General features: G+C 48.4%; 1 protein-coding gene across 1 annotated transcript in view; it reads right to left on the minus strand.

The window, feature by feature from the left end:
* The window catches only part of GUCY2F (guanylate cyclase 2F, retinal), a 78,475-nt gene that overhangs the window by 39,610 nt on the left and 22,758 nt on the right, over window positions 1-16,107 (minus strand). Inside the window, exons 8-13 of the mRNA XM_054387283.1 lie at window positions 14,394-14,570; window positions 11,489-11,645; window positions 7,686-7,835; window positions 3,542-3,690; window positions 1,399-1,562; window positions 155-347 (exon numbers count right to left, since the gene is read on the minus strand). Coding sequence (XP_054243258.1) covers window positions 155-347; window positions 1,399-1,562; window positions 3,542-3,690; window positions 7,686-7,835; window positions 11,489-11,645; window positions 14,394-14,570 — 990 coding nt within the window. The remainder of the gene's footprint in view (window positions 1-154; window positions 348-1,398; window positions 1,563-3,541; window positions 3,691-7,685; window positions 7,836-11,488; window positions 11,646-14,393; window positions 14,571-16,107) is intronic.

The following is a 16,107-nucleotide window of genomic DNA, read 5'->3' on the forward strand; positions in this document are numbered from 1 at the left end:
ATCTTTTTACCAAAAAACCCCAACCAACCAAACAAACAAACAAAAAAAACCCAAAAAAAACAAACCACAAATCCAGCAAACAGAGATGCAGAATCAAATCACAAGGATGTTTGACCCACAGACAGTTTGATCATCATGCCCAGGTACTCCTCACCTTATAAACATCATGGTTTCCAAGAACAGCATCAAACAGAGTGTAAAGGTCATTCAGAAGGTCAACCACTTCAATGGGTTCACTGAGGGCTGAAATGGTGGTGAAGCCCACAATGTCACTGAAGTAGATGGTCACCTGGTCAAAATACTCTGGCTCCACAGTGCCACCAGTCTTGAGGGCTTCTGCCACTGATCTGAAATAACAGTGCAAGCAAAGATGTTGGGGCACAAATGCTTTTGCAGCACATGGCCATGAGCTCATACACTCTTCACAGAATCATAGAATTGTTAGAGTTGGAAGGGACCTCAAGGATCAGCCAGTTCCAACCCCCCTGCCATGGGCAGGGACACCTCACACTACATCAGGTTGCTCAGAGCCACATCCAGCCTGGCCTTAAAAACCTCCAGGGATGAGGCTTCCAGCACCTCCCTTGGGCAACCTGTTCCAGTGTCTCACTACCCGCATAGGGAAAAACTTCTTCCTAACACCCAATCAGGCTGGCCAGAGCCTCATCCAGCCTGGCCTTAAAAACCTCCAGGGATGAGGCTTCCACCACCTCCCTGGGCAACCTCTTCCAGTGTCTCACTACCCTCATGGTGAAAAACTTCCTAACACCCAATCTGAATCTCCCCACTTCTAGTATTGTTCCATTTCCAATAGTCCTATCACTCCCTGACACCCTAAAAAGTCCCTCCCCAGCTTTCTTGTAACTCCCTTCAGATACTGGAAGGCCACAAGAAGGTCTTCTTGGAGCCTTCTCCACTCCAGACTGAACAGCCCCAACTCTCTCAGTCTGTCCTAATGGGAGAGGAGCTCCAGCCCTCTGACCGTCCTTGTCGCCCTTCTCTGGACACATTCCAGCACCTCCAGATCCTTCTTGTAATAGAGGCTCCAGAACTGGACACAGTACTCCAGGTGGGGTCTCACCAGAGTGGAGTAGAGGGGGAGAATCACCTCCCTTGACCTGCTGGCTATACTTCTCTTGCTGCAGCCCAGGCTCTGGTTGGCTTTCTGGGCTGCTTTCTTGTCCTACTGTGCTCTTGTCCTACTGTGTTCAGAAGATCTCCCAGTAAACAGGAGGATCTACATGGCCACAACAAGCACTGATGAAAGTTTCTTATTTTGATTGGAAGGTGCTTGTCAAAGTTGGAGTTCAGCTCTACAGTCCTTTTCACTTCTAGGGGACAGTTTTTGTCCAACCTAGCAAGCAGAGGTCTTTTTACCACCTAAGTAGCAGTACTCACGGGGGGAGCATTTGTGAGAGGAGTTTTTCTGTCTTCTGTTTTTCAATCTCCAGCTGTTCGGTCCGCTCTCTGATCAAATCTTCCAGGTTGCTGGAATACTGCTCCAGCATCCTCAGCATTGAATCAATGATATTGCTCTTTTTCTCTTTGTTGATGGTTTTGAACTGGGAAAGCAAACTGGAGAGTTAGTTCTCTATCCTTATGGCTCTAGGATTGGAAAGGAATAAAATGCAAACGCTTCAAAGTGACAGAGCTAAAGATCAGCTCTGCCAGTAGCAGCAGCTCAGCATGAAAGGAAAACTGCAAACTAGAAGGTGGATTTGTTTAGGTCAAGGAAAATGCTTTTAAGGGGAGAACAGTTCAAGGCACATGCTTTTAAAGGGAGAGCAATCACAGAATCACAGAATTAACCAGGCTGCAAAACACCTTCAAGACCATCAAGTCCAACCAATCACCCAACACCATCTAATCAACTAAACCATGGCACCAAGTGCCTCATCCAGGCTTTTCTTAAGCACCACCAGGGATGGTGACTCCACCACCTCCCTGAGCAGCCCATTCCAATGGCCAATCTCTCTTGCTGGGAAGAATTTCTTCCTAACACCCAGCCTAAACCTCCCCTGGCACAGCTTGAGACTGTGTCCTCTTGTTCTGTCCCTGGCTGCCTGGGAGAAGAGACCAACCCCCACCTGGCTACAACCTCCTAGTAGTAGACAGCAATGAGGTCTCCCCTGAGCCTCCTCTTCTCCAGGCTAAACACCCCCAGCTCCCTCAGCCTCTCCTCACAGGGCTGTGCTCCAGACCCCTCCCCAGCTTTGTTGCCCTTCTCTGGTCACCTTCCAGCATCTCAACATCTTCTTTGAACTGAGGAGCCCAGAACTGGACACAGCACTCAAGGTGTGGTCTAACCAGTGCTGAGTCCAGGGCAGAATGACTTCCCTGCTCCTGCTGGCCACACTATTCCTGATGCAGGCCAGGATGCCATTGGCCTTCTTGGCCACCTGGGCACACTGTTGGCTCACGTTCAGCCTACTCTCAACCAGTACCTCCAGGTCTCTTTCAGCCTGGCTGATCTCCAGCCACTCTGTCCCCAGCCTGTAGCACTGCATGGGGTTGTTGTGGCCAATGTGTAGAACCTGGCACTTAGATTTGTTAAATCTCCTGCCCTTGGACTCTGCCCATCTGTCCAGCCTGTCAAGGTCCCTCTGCAGAACCCTTCTACCCTCTAACAGACCAACACCTGCCCCCAGCCTGGTGTCATGTGCAAAGTTACTGATGATGGACTCAATCCCCTTGTCCAGATCATCAATAAAGATACTGAACAGGATGGGGCTCAACACTGATCCCTGTGGGACACCACCAGTGACTGGCTGCCAGCTGGCAGTGGCACCATTCACCACCACTCTCTGGGCCCAGCCCCGAGAATTGATTTGCATCAATTACTGTGGAAGCTGCCCAGAAGCATATTGTTAATCTTTGAACTTTTAGTGAGGTTTAAGTGAAATGTTCTCTCTTTGTATCTAACAGCCTTTGGGGAATTTTCCTTTCAAATTAATCACCTTTAAGATACTTTAGAACATCAAAAATCTGTTGACCTGAAGGTGCTACCATAATTTACTGCTCTTCATTCTTCATGAGGCCATTCATACAGGTACACTGCAAATGTGAAGACATCAAGCCCATGTCAGGCACATGGAGCAGGACAAGGAGCAATGGATATAAACTGCAGCACAAGAAGTTCCACCTCAACACAAGGGGGAACTTCTTTACTGTAAGGGTCACAGACCACTGGAACAGGCTGCCCAGAGAGGTTGTGTAGTCTCCTTCTCTGGAGACATTCAAGACCCATCTGGATGTGTTCCTCTGTGACCTGAGCTAGTCCTGCTCTGGTAGAGGGGGTGGATTTGGTGATCTCTTAGGGTCACTTCCAACCCCTGGCATCCTGTGATCCTGTGATGTCCATCCTGCTTCACACCATACATGATAGTGCCATAGGTGGCCAAATTCAGGACAAGGTGCAAGCCAAAACACCACAAACTATAAAACAACTCCATAGCAAAGACAAGAGTAGAGTTCTGGGAACTTCTTCATTTGTTAATTCAGGGCTCACTTAAGGCTTGTAGCTGCTGCTCTGTTCACCAACCTTATTAAACACCTCCTCAAAGGTTGGACGTCGTTCAGGGGCTTCCCCCCAGCACTGCTTCATTACTTGGATGCACTCCAGGGGGGCCAGCTCGGGGGCTACGTTTGGGCGGCACAGGGGAGGAGGCTTCTTCACTTTCTTTATAATTTCTGTGAGAAAAAAGGAGAATGGGAAGCATGTTGTGAGTTGGAGTCCAAGGTCATGGATCTTTTCACCTGTGCCTTGGTCATTCCTTCAGCCATTAGTGTTGCTCTTCATCACCCAATGGCTGTGTCAAATAAATCACAGAGACATAGTGTCATAGAGCCATAGAATCATAGAATCATAGAATCAGAGTCATAGGATCATAGAATCATAGAGTCATAGGATCATAGAATCATAGAATAATAGGATCATAGAATCATAGAAGTATAGAATCATAGAGTCATAGGATCATAGAATCATAGAATCATAGAATAATAGGATCATAGAATCATATAAGTATAGAATCATAGAGTCATAGGATCATAGAATCATAGAATCATAGAATAATAGGATCATAGAATCATAGAAGTATAGAATCATAGAGTCATAGGATCATAGAATCATAGAGTCATAGGATCATAGAATCATAGAATCATAGAATAATAGGATCATAGAATCATAGAAGTATAGAATCATAGAGTCATAGGATCATAGAATCATAGAGTCATAGGATCATAGAGTCATAGATTCATAGAATAATAGGATCACAGAATCAGAATCATAGGATCATAGAATCATAGAATTATAGAATCATAGAATCATAGATTCATAGAATTGTTTTGGTTGGAAAAGACCTTTAAGATCATCAAGTCTGGCCATTTTCTAACTCTGCCAAGTCTGGTGCTAAACCATGTCCCTTACCACCACATCTCTGTGTCTTTTCACAGTATATCAGAGGTTGGAAGGGACTTCAAGAGATCATCAGCTCCAACCCCCCTGCCAGAGCAGGATCACTTATGGTAGTCTGCACAGGAATGCATCCAGGTGGGTTTGGAAAGTCTTCAGAGAAGGAGACTCCACAAACCCCTGGGCAGCCTGTTCCAGGGCTCCATCACCCTCACACCAAAGAAGTTTCTCCTCATGTTGAGCTGAAATCTTCTATGTTCAAGCCTGAAGCACCTCCAGGTGTGATGATTCAATCACCTCCCTGGGGAGCCTGTCCCAGTTTTGGAGAACCCTTTCACTGAAGAACGTTCTTCTGATATCCAACCTAAACTTCTCCTGGAGCAACTTGAGCCCATTTCCTCTTGTCCTATCACTTGTTAACAGGGAAAAGAGACTGATCCCCATCTCACTAAAACCTCCCCTCAGGTAGTTGTAGAGAAAAATAAGGTGGTTTTTGCTTTTCTCTGCCAGGAATCTCTTGGAGGACTTAAAAGGCAATGGCTTCACCTTCCTTCTAGTCCCTGAAGGACCAGCTTGTGAGCAATAAAGAGGCTGGATGGGGGAAAGCTATGTGACAGATGGATGTGTAAACCTGCAGGCTTGCATTTAATGACATTGCTTCTGATTCTGTCCATGAAGTTCTGGAGTCCTCTAGGAGAGCACGGGGTTATTGCTGAGTCCAGACAGGAGGATGCCAGGTTCTGAGGCTTCAGTGTTAATTAAAAATCAGTATGTAGGAGGTTGATGGGAATGGAGACAGTGGGAATTGTTTTAAGGGAGGAAGTTTGGGTTCCAAACAACATCTGGGAAGTGACTCCCTGTTCAGAGATGAAATAAGATTAATAAGAAATTGAGCTTGGGCTTTCAGACCCTGAGAAGTCAGTCAAAGAATCCTAGAATCAGTCAGGGTTGGAAGGGACCACAAGGATCAGCCAGTTCCAACCCCCCTGCCATGGCCAGGGACACCTCACACTACAGCAGGCTGGCCAGAGCCTCATCCAGCCTGGCTGCAAACACCTCCAGGGATGGAGCCTCAACCACCTCCCTGCACAACCCATTCCAGGCTCTCACCACTCTCATGGGGAAGAACTTCTTCCTCACCTCCACTCTGAATCTCCCCACTTCCAGCTTTATTCCATTCCCCCCAGTCCTATCACTACCTGAGACCCTCTAAAGTCCCTCCACAGCTTTCTTGTAACCCCTTTCAGATACTGGAAGGCCACAAGAAGGTCTCCTCAGAGCCTTCTCTTCTCCAGACTGAACAGCCCCAACTCTCTCAGTCTCTCCTCATAGCAGAGCAGCTCCAGCCCTCTGCTCATCCTGGTGGCCCTTCTCTGGACACCTTCCAGCATGTCCATATCCCTCTTGGAATAGAGGCTCCAGAACTGGATGCAGTACTCCAGGTGGGGTCTCAGCAGAGCTGAGCAGAGGGGGAGAATCACCTCCCTTGCCCTGCTGGCCACACTTCTCCTGATGCAGCCCAGAATCTGCATCCTTGAATCTGCACTGTTTAGGTAAACCAGGACTTGAGAACCTGGAGGTTTTGTTGGTAGCTGAAGCATGAATGTTGGAGTGATGTCTGAACCCCACCTGGACTTCATAGAATTCATAGATTCATAGGATGTTAGGGATTGGAAAGGACCTCCAGAGATCACAGGGTTCAAACCTCCTGCCAAAGCAGGATCACTTAGGGCAGGCCACACAGGAACACTTCCAGCCTGGCTTTGAAAGTCTCCAGAGAAGGAGACTCCACAACCTCTCTGGGCAGCCTGTTGCAGTCCTGTCACCCTTACTGTAAAGAAGTTTCTCCTCATGTTGAGGTGGACTTTCCTGTGTTCTAGCTTATATCCATTATTCCTTATCCTATTACTGGGTGCCACTGAAAAGAGCCTGACCTCTTCCTCCTGACACCCACCCCTCAGATATTTATAGACATGAATAAGATTCCCCTCTCAATAAGATCCACTCTCCAGTGTAGGTATCCTTTAGAGGTCTGTCCTGGAGGAGGAGATATAATTTCTGTAAGGTGGAACAGTATATTCTTGCTTAAAAAGAAAATCACCCATGTGTTAATATTTGAAGTTTTCATTTTGTGCAGTGCAGAGCAGCCAAATGGAGTGAAAATCACCTTCCTTCTGGCAGCAGCCCTGCATTTCCACAGCTGTTACTGTGAGTACCCAAAGCTTTTGTGGTGTTGACAGTTTACTTTAAAACTCTTTGGCTCATCCCACCAGTTTCCACCAAAAATCAGCTGGCCCATATATTTCCAGGAGCAGCCAAGGGGAAATGGCTTCCCCAGGCAGTTTTAAAGTTCATGCCATGAGTGAAAGCTCCTTGGGGATTAGGAGGCAATGAGTAGAAATTCCTCATTTTGTCAGGTCAGGAAAGCAATGCACCATGGGCAACCTTTGTTGGAGGTTCCTCATGGGGAATGGTTGGGCAGGCTGGGTGCAGAGTGGGTTGAGAGTAGCTCCAGAGAAAGAGACTTGGGGGTGTGGGTTGGTAGGAAGCTCACCATGAGCCAGCAGTGCCCTCATGCAGCACACAAGGCAGATGTGTGCTGGGCTGCAGCAAGAGGAGTGTGGCTAGCAGGGTAAGAAAGAGGATTCTGCCCCTGTGCTCTTCTCTTGTTAGACCCCATCTCAAATTCTATGTCCAGTTCTGGTGTCCTGACCATAAGAAGGACATAGAGCTGGTGAAGAGAGTCCAGAGGATGGCCACAAAGATGAGTCAAAGGCTGGAGCACCTCTGCTATGAGGATAGGCTTGAGGGAGATGAACAACCAGCCTGGAGAAGACCCCTGGGGAACCTTACAGCTGCCTTCCAACACCTGAAGGGATCCATCAGGAAGGCTAGAGAGGGACTTTTCCTAAGGGCATCTAGCAGTAGGACAACAGGGAATGGTTTTATGCTGAGGGAGAGTAGGTTTTGAGTGGATCTTAGGAAGAAGTTCTTTAGTATGAGAGTGATGAGACTCTGGAACAGCTTGACCAGAGAGGTTGTGGCTGCTCCTGCCTAGGAGTGTTCAAGACCAGGTTGGATGAGGGCTTGAGCAGCCAAATTTAGTGGAGAGTCATCCCTGCACATGGCAGGGAGGTGCAAGTAGATGACCTCCAAGGTCCCTTCCAACCTAAGCCAGGCTATGATTCTATGATACTCATGTTTTGCCCAAGGGGCTTGGCCTGACATGTTTGGAGCACTCTGAAGCCTTAAAGACAGTGAAATAGTTGCCTACCTTCAGCTGAGAGTTCTGACATGCAGAATGGTGGACCCCGAACGACCACTTCTTGTAGGATGATTGCAAAGCTGTAAATGTCCCCTTTGAAGGTGCCCTTTCTGCACATCTCTGGGTCCCTCAGTAACTCAGGAGCTGTCCAGAGCAACTCTACAAAAGCCAAGAGCATCAATCACATTTCTGACATTTGAGCTCAGACCATCTCAAATGAAGTGCTTAAAAATGAAGGCTTTGTTTCAGCTGTTTGAGGAGAGATTGGAGCACATGTGATTATTTACTGAATCAAGTCCTTTTTTTCTTGTGATGTGTTAGAAATTAAACTTCCAACCTGACCCAAAAAACACGAATTTTCCAAATTTCACTCTATCTTTCAAGAAAAAAATTTGCTGTAACTGTTTACTTGCTACAAGGTCAGCTTGGCCATCTACATAAGAAGTCTTCCCACCACTGCCAAGAACTTTAACAGGCTGAGGAAAGACCTCATTGCTCTCCTGAAAGGAGGCTGGAGTGAGGTGGGGGTTGGTCTCTTCTCCCTAGTGTCAGGTGATAGAAGGAGAGGAAATGGCTTGAAATTGTGTCAGGAAAGGTTTAGGTTGGATAGTAGGAAAAATTTCTTTACTGAAAGAGTGGTCAGAGATTGGAACAGGCTGCCCAGGGAGGTGGTAAAGTCAGCATCCCTGGAGGTGTTCACAAAACCTGTGGACATGACACTTTGGGATATGGTTTAATGGCCATGATGGCCTTAGGTTGATGGTTGGACTCCATCATCTTGCAGGTTTTTTTCTACCAAAACAATTCTATGATTCAATCACTCAGACAAAGCAATGCCACTTGAAGCCCAGCTGTCCTGTTAGTGTTGCTTTGGCTGAGCTGGAGTTAATTTTCCTCAGAGCATCTGTCTAGTTATGTGATTTGCAGTGCTGTAGCTGGCTGTTGCTAACACAGCAGTGATTTGGCAGCTGCTGAACACAGCACCCAGGCTGTGCTTTTCCAACATTTCCCCACCCCAAGAGTACACTCAGGGGTGGGCAAGATCTTGGGAGGGGTTACAGTCAAGCCAGCTGATCCAAACTGGCCAAAGGGGTATTCAATGCCATATGACATCAGCTCAGATAGAAGAACTAAGTGAGAGAAGGAAGTGTGGGGAATACTCACAGGATCACAAGAATGACTCCCAAGTTCATCAAGTCCAACCCCCTTGCCAGAGCAGGACCATAGAATCTAGTGCAGGTTGCACAGGAACACATCCAGATGGAGTCTCCAGAGAAGGAAACTCCACAACCTCTCTGGGCAGCCTGTTCCACTGCTCTGTGACCCTCCCAGTGAAGAAGTTCCTCCTCATGTTGAGGTGGAACCTCCTGTGCTGTAGTTTATATCCTTTGCCCCTTGTCTTATCACAGGGTGCAAGTGAGCAGAGCCTGTCCCCTCCCTCTTGACCCCCAGCCCTCAGATATTTATAAACATGTATTAAACCCCCTCTCAGTCTTCTCTTCTCCATACTAAAAAGCTTGTAGCATGGAAATGTGTGGGAATTAAATCCTGTGACAAAAGGTTCAAAACACAATGGGTTTGAGGGTCTGGAGAACAGGTTTTATGAGGAGCAGCTGGGGGAAATGGGTTTGTTTAGTCTGGAAAAAATGAGACTGAGGGGAGACCTTCTCAGTCTCTACAACTACTTGCTAGGAGGTTGCAGTGACAGGGATGTTGGGCTCTTCTCCCTAGTATCAGGTGATAGAACAAGAGGAAATGACCTCTCAGTCTTCTCTTCTCCAGACTAAACAGCCCCAGGGCTCTCAGCCTCTCCTCATAGGGCAGTGCTTCAGTCCCTTCATCATCCTGGTAGCTCTCCGTTGGACTCTCTCCAGCAGATCCCTGTCCCTCCTGAACTGGGGAGCCCAAAACTGGATGCAATATTCCAGGTGAGGTCTCACCAGGCCAGAGTAGAGGGGGAGGACAACCTCCCTGGATTTGTCCATGGCCTCTGTCCCCCAGAGCAATCATTATGTGTAGAACTCTGCTTCCTGGGACAGAAGATTGTCTGCTGTTGGGAAGCAGAGAATAACCTCTCTCTTTGCTTTTGCTTCCACCTGTAGTCTTTGCTCATTGCCTGTGCTTAGCATTATTAAATTGTTTCTACCTTATTACTGGCTTGGGTTATATTTCCCCCTCTCCCCTGTCCATCTAAGGGGAGTGACAGAGTGGCTTTGGTGGGCATTTGGCCCCCAGCCAGGGCCAAACCACCACAAGTTCTTTTTAGATGAAAGTAGCTTCTGTCAAAGCAGTTTGTGGCAGTTTGAAGTACAATCACTCTTTATCATCCAACAGATCAAGCAATGAGAGACACGGTTGTGAAACATACTCAGACCCACCAAGAAATGAATCTGCTTCAAAGCAGGATATTGTTACCCTGGAAACAGAACATTCCCAGTAATGGGAATAAGGAACATTTCAGCTACTGCAGTATGCATCACTTTTTAAAGGGAGAAGGTCTTCTGGCCACTGCTCTACCTGAGACAGTTGGATTAGATGATCTCCAGAGGTCACTTTCAACCTCTGCCATTCTGTGATTCTCTGATTTCATGACAATGGATCACAGGATGTTAGGAGTTGAAAGGGAGCTCTAGAGATCATTGAGTCCAACCCCCTTCCCAGAGCAGGACCATAGAATCTAGCACAGGTTGCACAGGAACACATCCAGATGGATCTTGAAAGTCTCCAGAGAAGGAGACTCCACAACCTCTTTGGGAGCCTGTTCCAGTGCTCTGTGACCCTCACAGTGAAGAAGTTCCTCCTCATGTTGAGGTGGAACCTCCTGTGCTGTAGTTTAAGAGTCATCTGCCATTGGAATGTGCTGCCCAGGGAGGTGGTGGAGTCACTGTCCCTGGAGGTGTTCAAAAAAGGATTGGATGTGGCACTTGAAGCCATGGTTTAGTTAGTAATGAGGTGCTGGACCTGAACAGGCTGAGAGCTGGGTGCAGGCAAACCTCATGAAGTTTAATAAGAACAAGTGCAGGGTCCTGCATCTGGGGAGAAATAAAACAGGAACCAGGACATGTTAGAGGCTGCCCTGCTGGAAAGCAGCTCCACAGAGAAAGACCTTGGAGTGCTGGTGGACAGCAAGTTCTGCATGGAACAACAATGTGCTCTTGTGGCCAAGAGAGCCAATGGGATCCTGGGATGCATCAGGAAAGGTGTGTCCAGCAGGGCTAGGGAAGTTCTTCTACCTCTCTACTCTGCCCTGCGGAGACCACACCTGGAATCCTGTGTCCAGTTTTGGGCTCCCCAGTTCAAGAGAGACAGAGACCTGCTGGAGAGAGTCCAAGGGAGAGCCAGGAGGATGATTAAGGGACTTGAGCATCTCCCCTATGAGAGACTGAGAGCCTTAGGGCTATTTAGTCTGGAGAAGTCTGAGAGGGGATCTGTGTATAAATATCTGAGAGGTGGGTGTCAAGTGGAGGGGGCCAGGCTCTTCTCAGTGGTGCACAGTGATAAGCCAAGGAACAATAGGTTCAGACTTGAACAGAGAAGATTTCAGCTCAACATGAGGAGTTTCCAGTGAGGGTGACAGAGCCCTGGAACAGGCTGCCCAGGGGGGTTGTGGAGTCTCCTTCTCTGAAGCCTTTCCAAACCCACCTGGATGCATTCCTGTGCAGACTACCCTAAGTGATGCTGCTCTGGCAGAGGGGTTGGAGCTGATGATCTCTTGAGGTCCCTTCCAACCTCTGACATACTGTGAGACTGTGACAATGGAGACATCAGTGAAGAAACCTTTCCAAAAAAATCTCTTTCCTTCTGGCACTTACCTTCAGGGGGTGGCTGTATGTATGGGCACCTCTGTGCCTCTAGGAGCTCATTATAACCATAGTCAGTGATCTTCAGCACAAACCGGCCGTCCACCACGCAGTTCCGGGACTTGAGGCGTCCGTGGGCAAACTCTCGGTGGTGTAAATACCTAATTCCCTAGGAAACACAGAAAAAGATTGAGGTGGCTCCTCAGGAATGATATTATCCCTCTGCAATCAGAGAAACCAAGCTAAACTGTCACCTGAGATTGCATCAGACACATTAACTCTATGTCAAATGCAGTCGTTGAACAACCCGTGAAAGGATGGGGAAGTACAGAAATGGATTAGGAATAAGAATTTGCTTAGCTGCAGCCTAAAGTAATACTAGAAATGGCTGACAGCTTTAGGAACAACTAGATGTCTCCCTCTGTAGCCCTGGGACTCACTGAACTCAGAAGTTGTGCTTTTAGACAGGAGTGGAGACCTTCTCACTCTCTACAACTAACTGAAAGGAAGTTGCAGTGACAGGCAGAGTGTTGGGCTCTTCTCCCTACTATCAGGTGATAGAACATGAGGAAATAGCCTGAAATTGTGCTAAGGGAGGTTTAGGTTGAATAGTAAGAAAAATTTCTTTACTAACAGAGTGGCCAGACATTGGAAGAGGCTCCCCAGGGAGGTGGTGGAGTCACCATCCCTGGAGGTGTTCAAGAAATGTGTGGGCATGACACATGGGGACAAGGTTTTAATGTCCATGGTGGTCTTAGGTTGACAGCTGGACTCAAAGAGACTAAAGATCTCTTCCAACTGGGTTCTAACATTCTAAGAAGGTGGGCAGGTGTGGTATCCCAGGTAAAGGGAAGTCACTAAGAGCTGGATTCTCTGACCCAGCTCTCTCAATCATAGAATCATAGAATCATAGAATCATAGAATCATAGAATCACAGATTGGTCTGGGCTGGAAGTGACCTCCAAAGGTTATCTAGTCCAACCCACTCTGCAGTCAGCAGGGACATTACCAACTAGATCAGTTTGCACAGAGCCTCATGGAGCCTCACCTTGAATATCTCCAGGGATGGAGCCTCAACCACCTCCCTGGGCAACCTGTTCCAGGGTTCCACCACCCTCATAGTGAAGAACTTCTTCCTGATATCCAATCTAAATCTGTTCTTCTCTAGTTTGAAGCTATTGCCCTTTGTCCTGTCACTGCAGGCCTTTGCAAACAGTCTCTCTCCATCCTTATGGTAGGCCCCCTTCAGGTACCAGAAGGCTGCTATTAGGTCTCCCTGGAGCCTTCTCTTCTCCAGACAGAACACCCCCAGTTCCCTCAGCCTGGCCTCACAGCAGAGCTGCTCCAACCCTCTGATCATTTTCATGGCCCTCCTCTGGACCCTCTCCATCAGTTCCATGTCCTTCCTGTATTGAGGGCTCCAGACCTGGACACAGCACTCCAGGTGAGGTCTCCTCAGAGCAGAGCAAAGTGTCAGAATCTCCTCTCTGGATCTGCTGCCAATGCTGCTTTTGATGCAGCCCAGGCTGCCATTGGCCTTCTGTGCTGCAAGCTCACACTGCCTGCTCATATCCTCAAGGATGATCAGAAGGTTGCAAGAATGGTTCTGGAAATCCACCCTCCATAGGCCACCTGTCCCATACTGTTAGTTCATCTCTAGGGGATGAAAATTCAGGGGACATGATTCAAAGAACATTCTTCTAAAGTGTCCATCCATGTAGCTGTCCTGTGACAAGGGATGGCTGTGATTTGCTTCTATGCTGGATGCATTTCTGATTTCTGACAAGGAAGAGTCCTGCTCACCAGCTTCATTATTCCAGGTGACCAGTTCTAACCTGAGCTGTGTTTTTAACCTCTCAAACTCCTGTGTGGATGTAGTGCAAGTACCCCACGTAGGGCTTCTCTCAGCTGGGAACAAAAGAAGAGTAAGAGGTCTCCATCAAAGTCCCTATATACTGCTACAGCCACATCATAGAATCATAGAATCAACCAGGTTGGAAGAGACCTCCAAGATCATCCAGTCCAACCTATCACCCAGCCCTATCCAATCAACCAGACCATGGCACTAAGTGCCTCATCCAGTCTCCTCTTGAACGTCTCCAGTGATAGTGACTCCACCACCTCCCTGGGCAGCACATTCCAATGGGCAATCACCCTCTCTGTGAAGAACTTCCTCCTAACCTCCAGCCTAGACCTCCCCTGGCACAACTTGAGACTGTGTCCCCTCCTTCCGATGCTGGTTGTCTGGGAGAAGAGACCAACCCCCACCTGGCTACAACCTCCCTTCAGGTAGTTGTAGACAGCAATGAGGTCTGCCCTGAGCCTCCTCTTCTCCAGGCTAAACACCCCCAGCTCCCTCAGCCTCTCCTCACAGGGTTTGTGCTCCAGACCCCTCCCCAGCTTTGTTGCCCTTCTCTGGACACCTTCCAGTCCCTCAACATCTCTCTTGAACTGAGGAGCCCAGAACTGGACACAGCACTCAAGGTGTGGCCTGACCAGAGCTGAGTACAGGGGAAGAAGAACCTCCCTTGTCCTGCTGGCCACATTATTCCTGATGCAGGCCAGGATGCCATTGGCTCTCCTGGCCACCTGGGCACACTGCTGGCTCATGTTCAGCTACTCTCAACCAGCACCCCCAGGTCCCTCTCTGTCTGGCTGCTCTCCAGCCACTCTGTCCCCAGCCTGTAGTGCTGCTTGGGGTTGTTGTGGCCAAAGTGTAGAACCCTGCACTTAGCCTTGTTCAATCTCAGCCCATTGGCCTCTGCCCACCCATCCAGCCTGTCCAGGTCCCTCTGCATAGTCCACACTGTTTTTTTTTCTCTGCATTACTATAAAAATCCCAATGTCCTTGATGAACTATCCAGGTCAATATAGCAGTCACATGCAAGCCATGCCTCAGCAGGAGCAATGGATTTACTTTAATTAGATCCATCAGGAGAGAGGACTTGAACATCCAATCCAGTTTCATATCCTCACTTCTCAGCAGGTCCTCCAGGCTGCCTCGGGAGCAGTATTCTGTCACTATGGCAAAGATGCCACAGTCAGAGAAGAAGCCCAGGAACAGATTCACATTTTCGTGACGCAGATCTTTCATCTGAAACAAGACAGTGAGTTACAGAGAGGCTGAATCAGCCAAGGGTCTCCTCAGCAGCTTCTTTGTATCACAGAATCACAGAATGGCAGCACTTGGCACCTCTGGATGCCACCTTCTCCAGCCCCTCTGCAGGTTAAACCTAGAGCAGGTGGCACAGGACCACATTCAGAGTGGTTTTGAAAGTCTCCAGAGAAGGAGACTCCACAAGCTTTTTGGGAAAGCTGTTCCAGTGCTCTGGCACCCTCAAAGGAAAGAAGTTCTTCCTTATGATTATGTGGAAGTTCCTGAGCTTTAGTTTGTGCCTGAAAGTTGTTTAGCCTTGAGAAGAGGAGGCTCAGGGGAGACCTTCATAGAATCACAGAATCCTAGAATCAGTCAGGTTTGGAAGGGACCACAAGGATCAGCCAGTTCCAACCCCCCTGCCATGGCCAGGGACACCTCACACTACATCAGGCTGCCCAGAGCCTCATGCAGCCTGGCTGCAAACACCTCCAGGGATGGAGCCTCAACCACCTCCCTGCACAACCCATTCCAGGCTCTCACCACTCTCATGGGGAAGAACTTCTTCCTCACCTCCAGTCTGAATCTCCCCACTTCCAGCTTTATTCCATTCCCCCCAGACCTATCACTTCCTGATATCCTAAAAAGTCCCTCCCCAGCTTTCTTGACCTTATTGCTGTCTACCTGTTCCAGTGTCTCACCACCCCACAGTGAAGAATTTCTTTCTAACATCCAATCTGAATCTACCAATTCCTATTTTATTTCCATTCCCCCTAGAGCTATCATTACCTGACATCCTAAAATGTCCCTCCCCAGCTTTCTTGGAGCCCCCTTTGGATACTGGAAGGCCACAAGAAGGTCTCCTCAGAGCCTTCTCTTCTCCAGACTGAACAGCCCCAACTCTCTCAGTCTGTCCTCATAGCAGAGGTGCTCCAACCCTCTGCTCATCCTGGTGGCCCTTCTCTGGACACCTTCCAGCATCTCCATATCCCTCTTGGAATAGAGGCTCCAGAACTGGATGCAGTACTCCAGGTGGGGTCTCAGCAGAGCTGAGCAGAGGGGGAGAATCACCTCCCTTGCCCTGCTGGCCACACTTCTCTTGCTGCAGCCCAGGCTCTGCTTGGCTTTCTGGGCTGCAAGTGCACATTGACAGCTCCTGCTGAGCTTCTCATCCACCAGCACCCCCATATTTTTTTCTTCCAGTGTTCCACCACCCTCCTAGTGAAGAACTTCTTCCTAATGTCCAATCTCAATCTCCCCTGATCTAACTTAAGCCCACTACTGGAAGATGGAAGCATCCTGCTTTTTGCCAACAAGGTCTCTTAGAGGATTCGTTGTACATTCAGCTTGGAAATGGCAGGTCCAGGCTGGGTGTTTGCAAGCTGCTGGCTGACTGACAAGGGTCATTGATAAGTTTGTCAGCTGCAATTGTTCATGGTTCATTCCACCAGATTTCACCAGGCAAGTCTCATTGACAGCCATGACGTGATTCATTGGATAAACAGGAGACAAGGAGAGCAAAACCACCCTGCAGTCA

This window comes from Indicator indicator, chromosome 1, assembly GCF_027791375.1.
Source record: "Indicator indicator isolate 239-I01 chromosome 1, UM_Iind_1.1, whole genome shotgun sequence".
NCBI classification, from domain to species: domain Eukaryota; kingdom Metazoa; phylum Chordata; class Aves; order Piciformes; family Indicatoridae; genus Indicator; species Indicator indicator.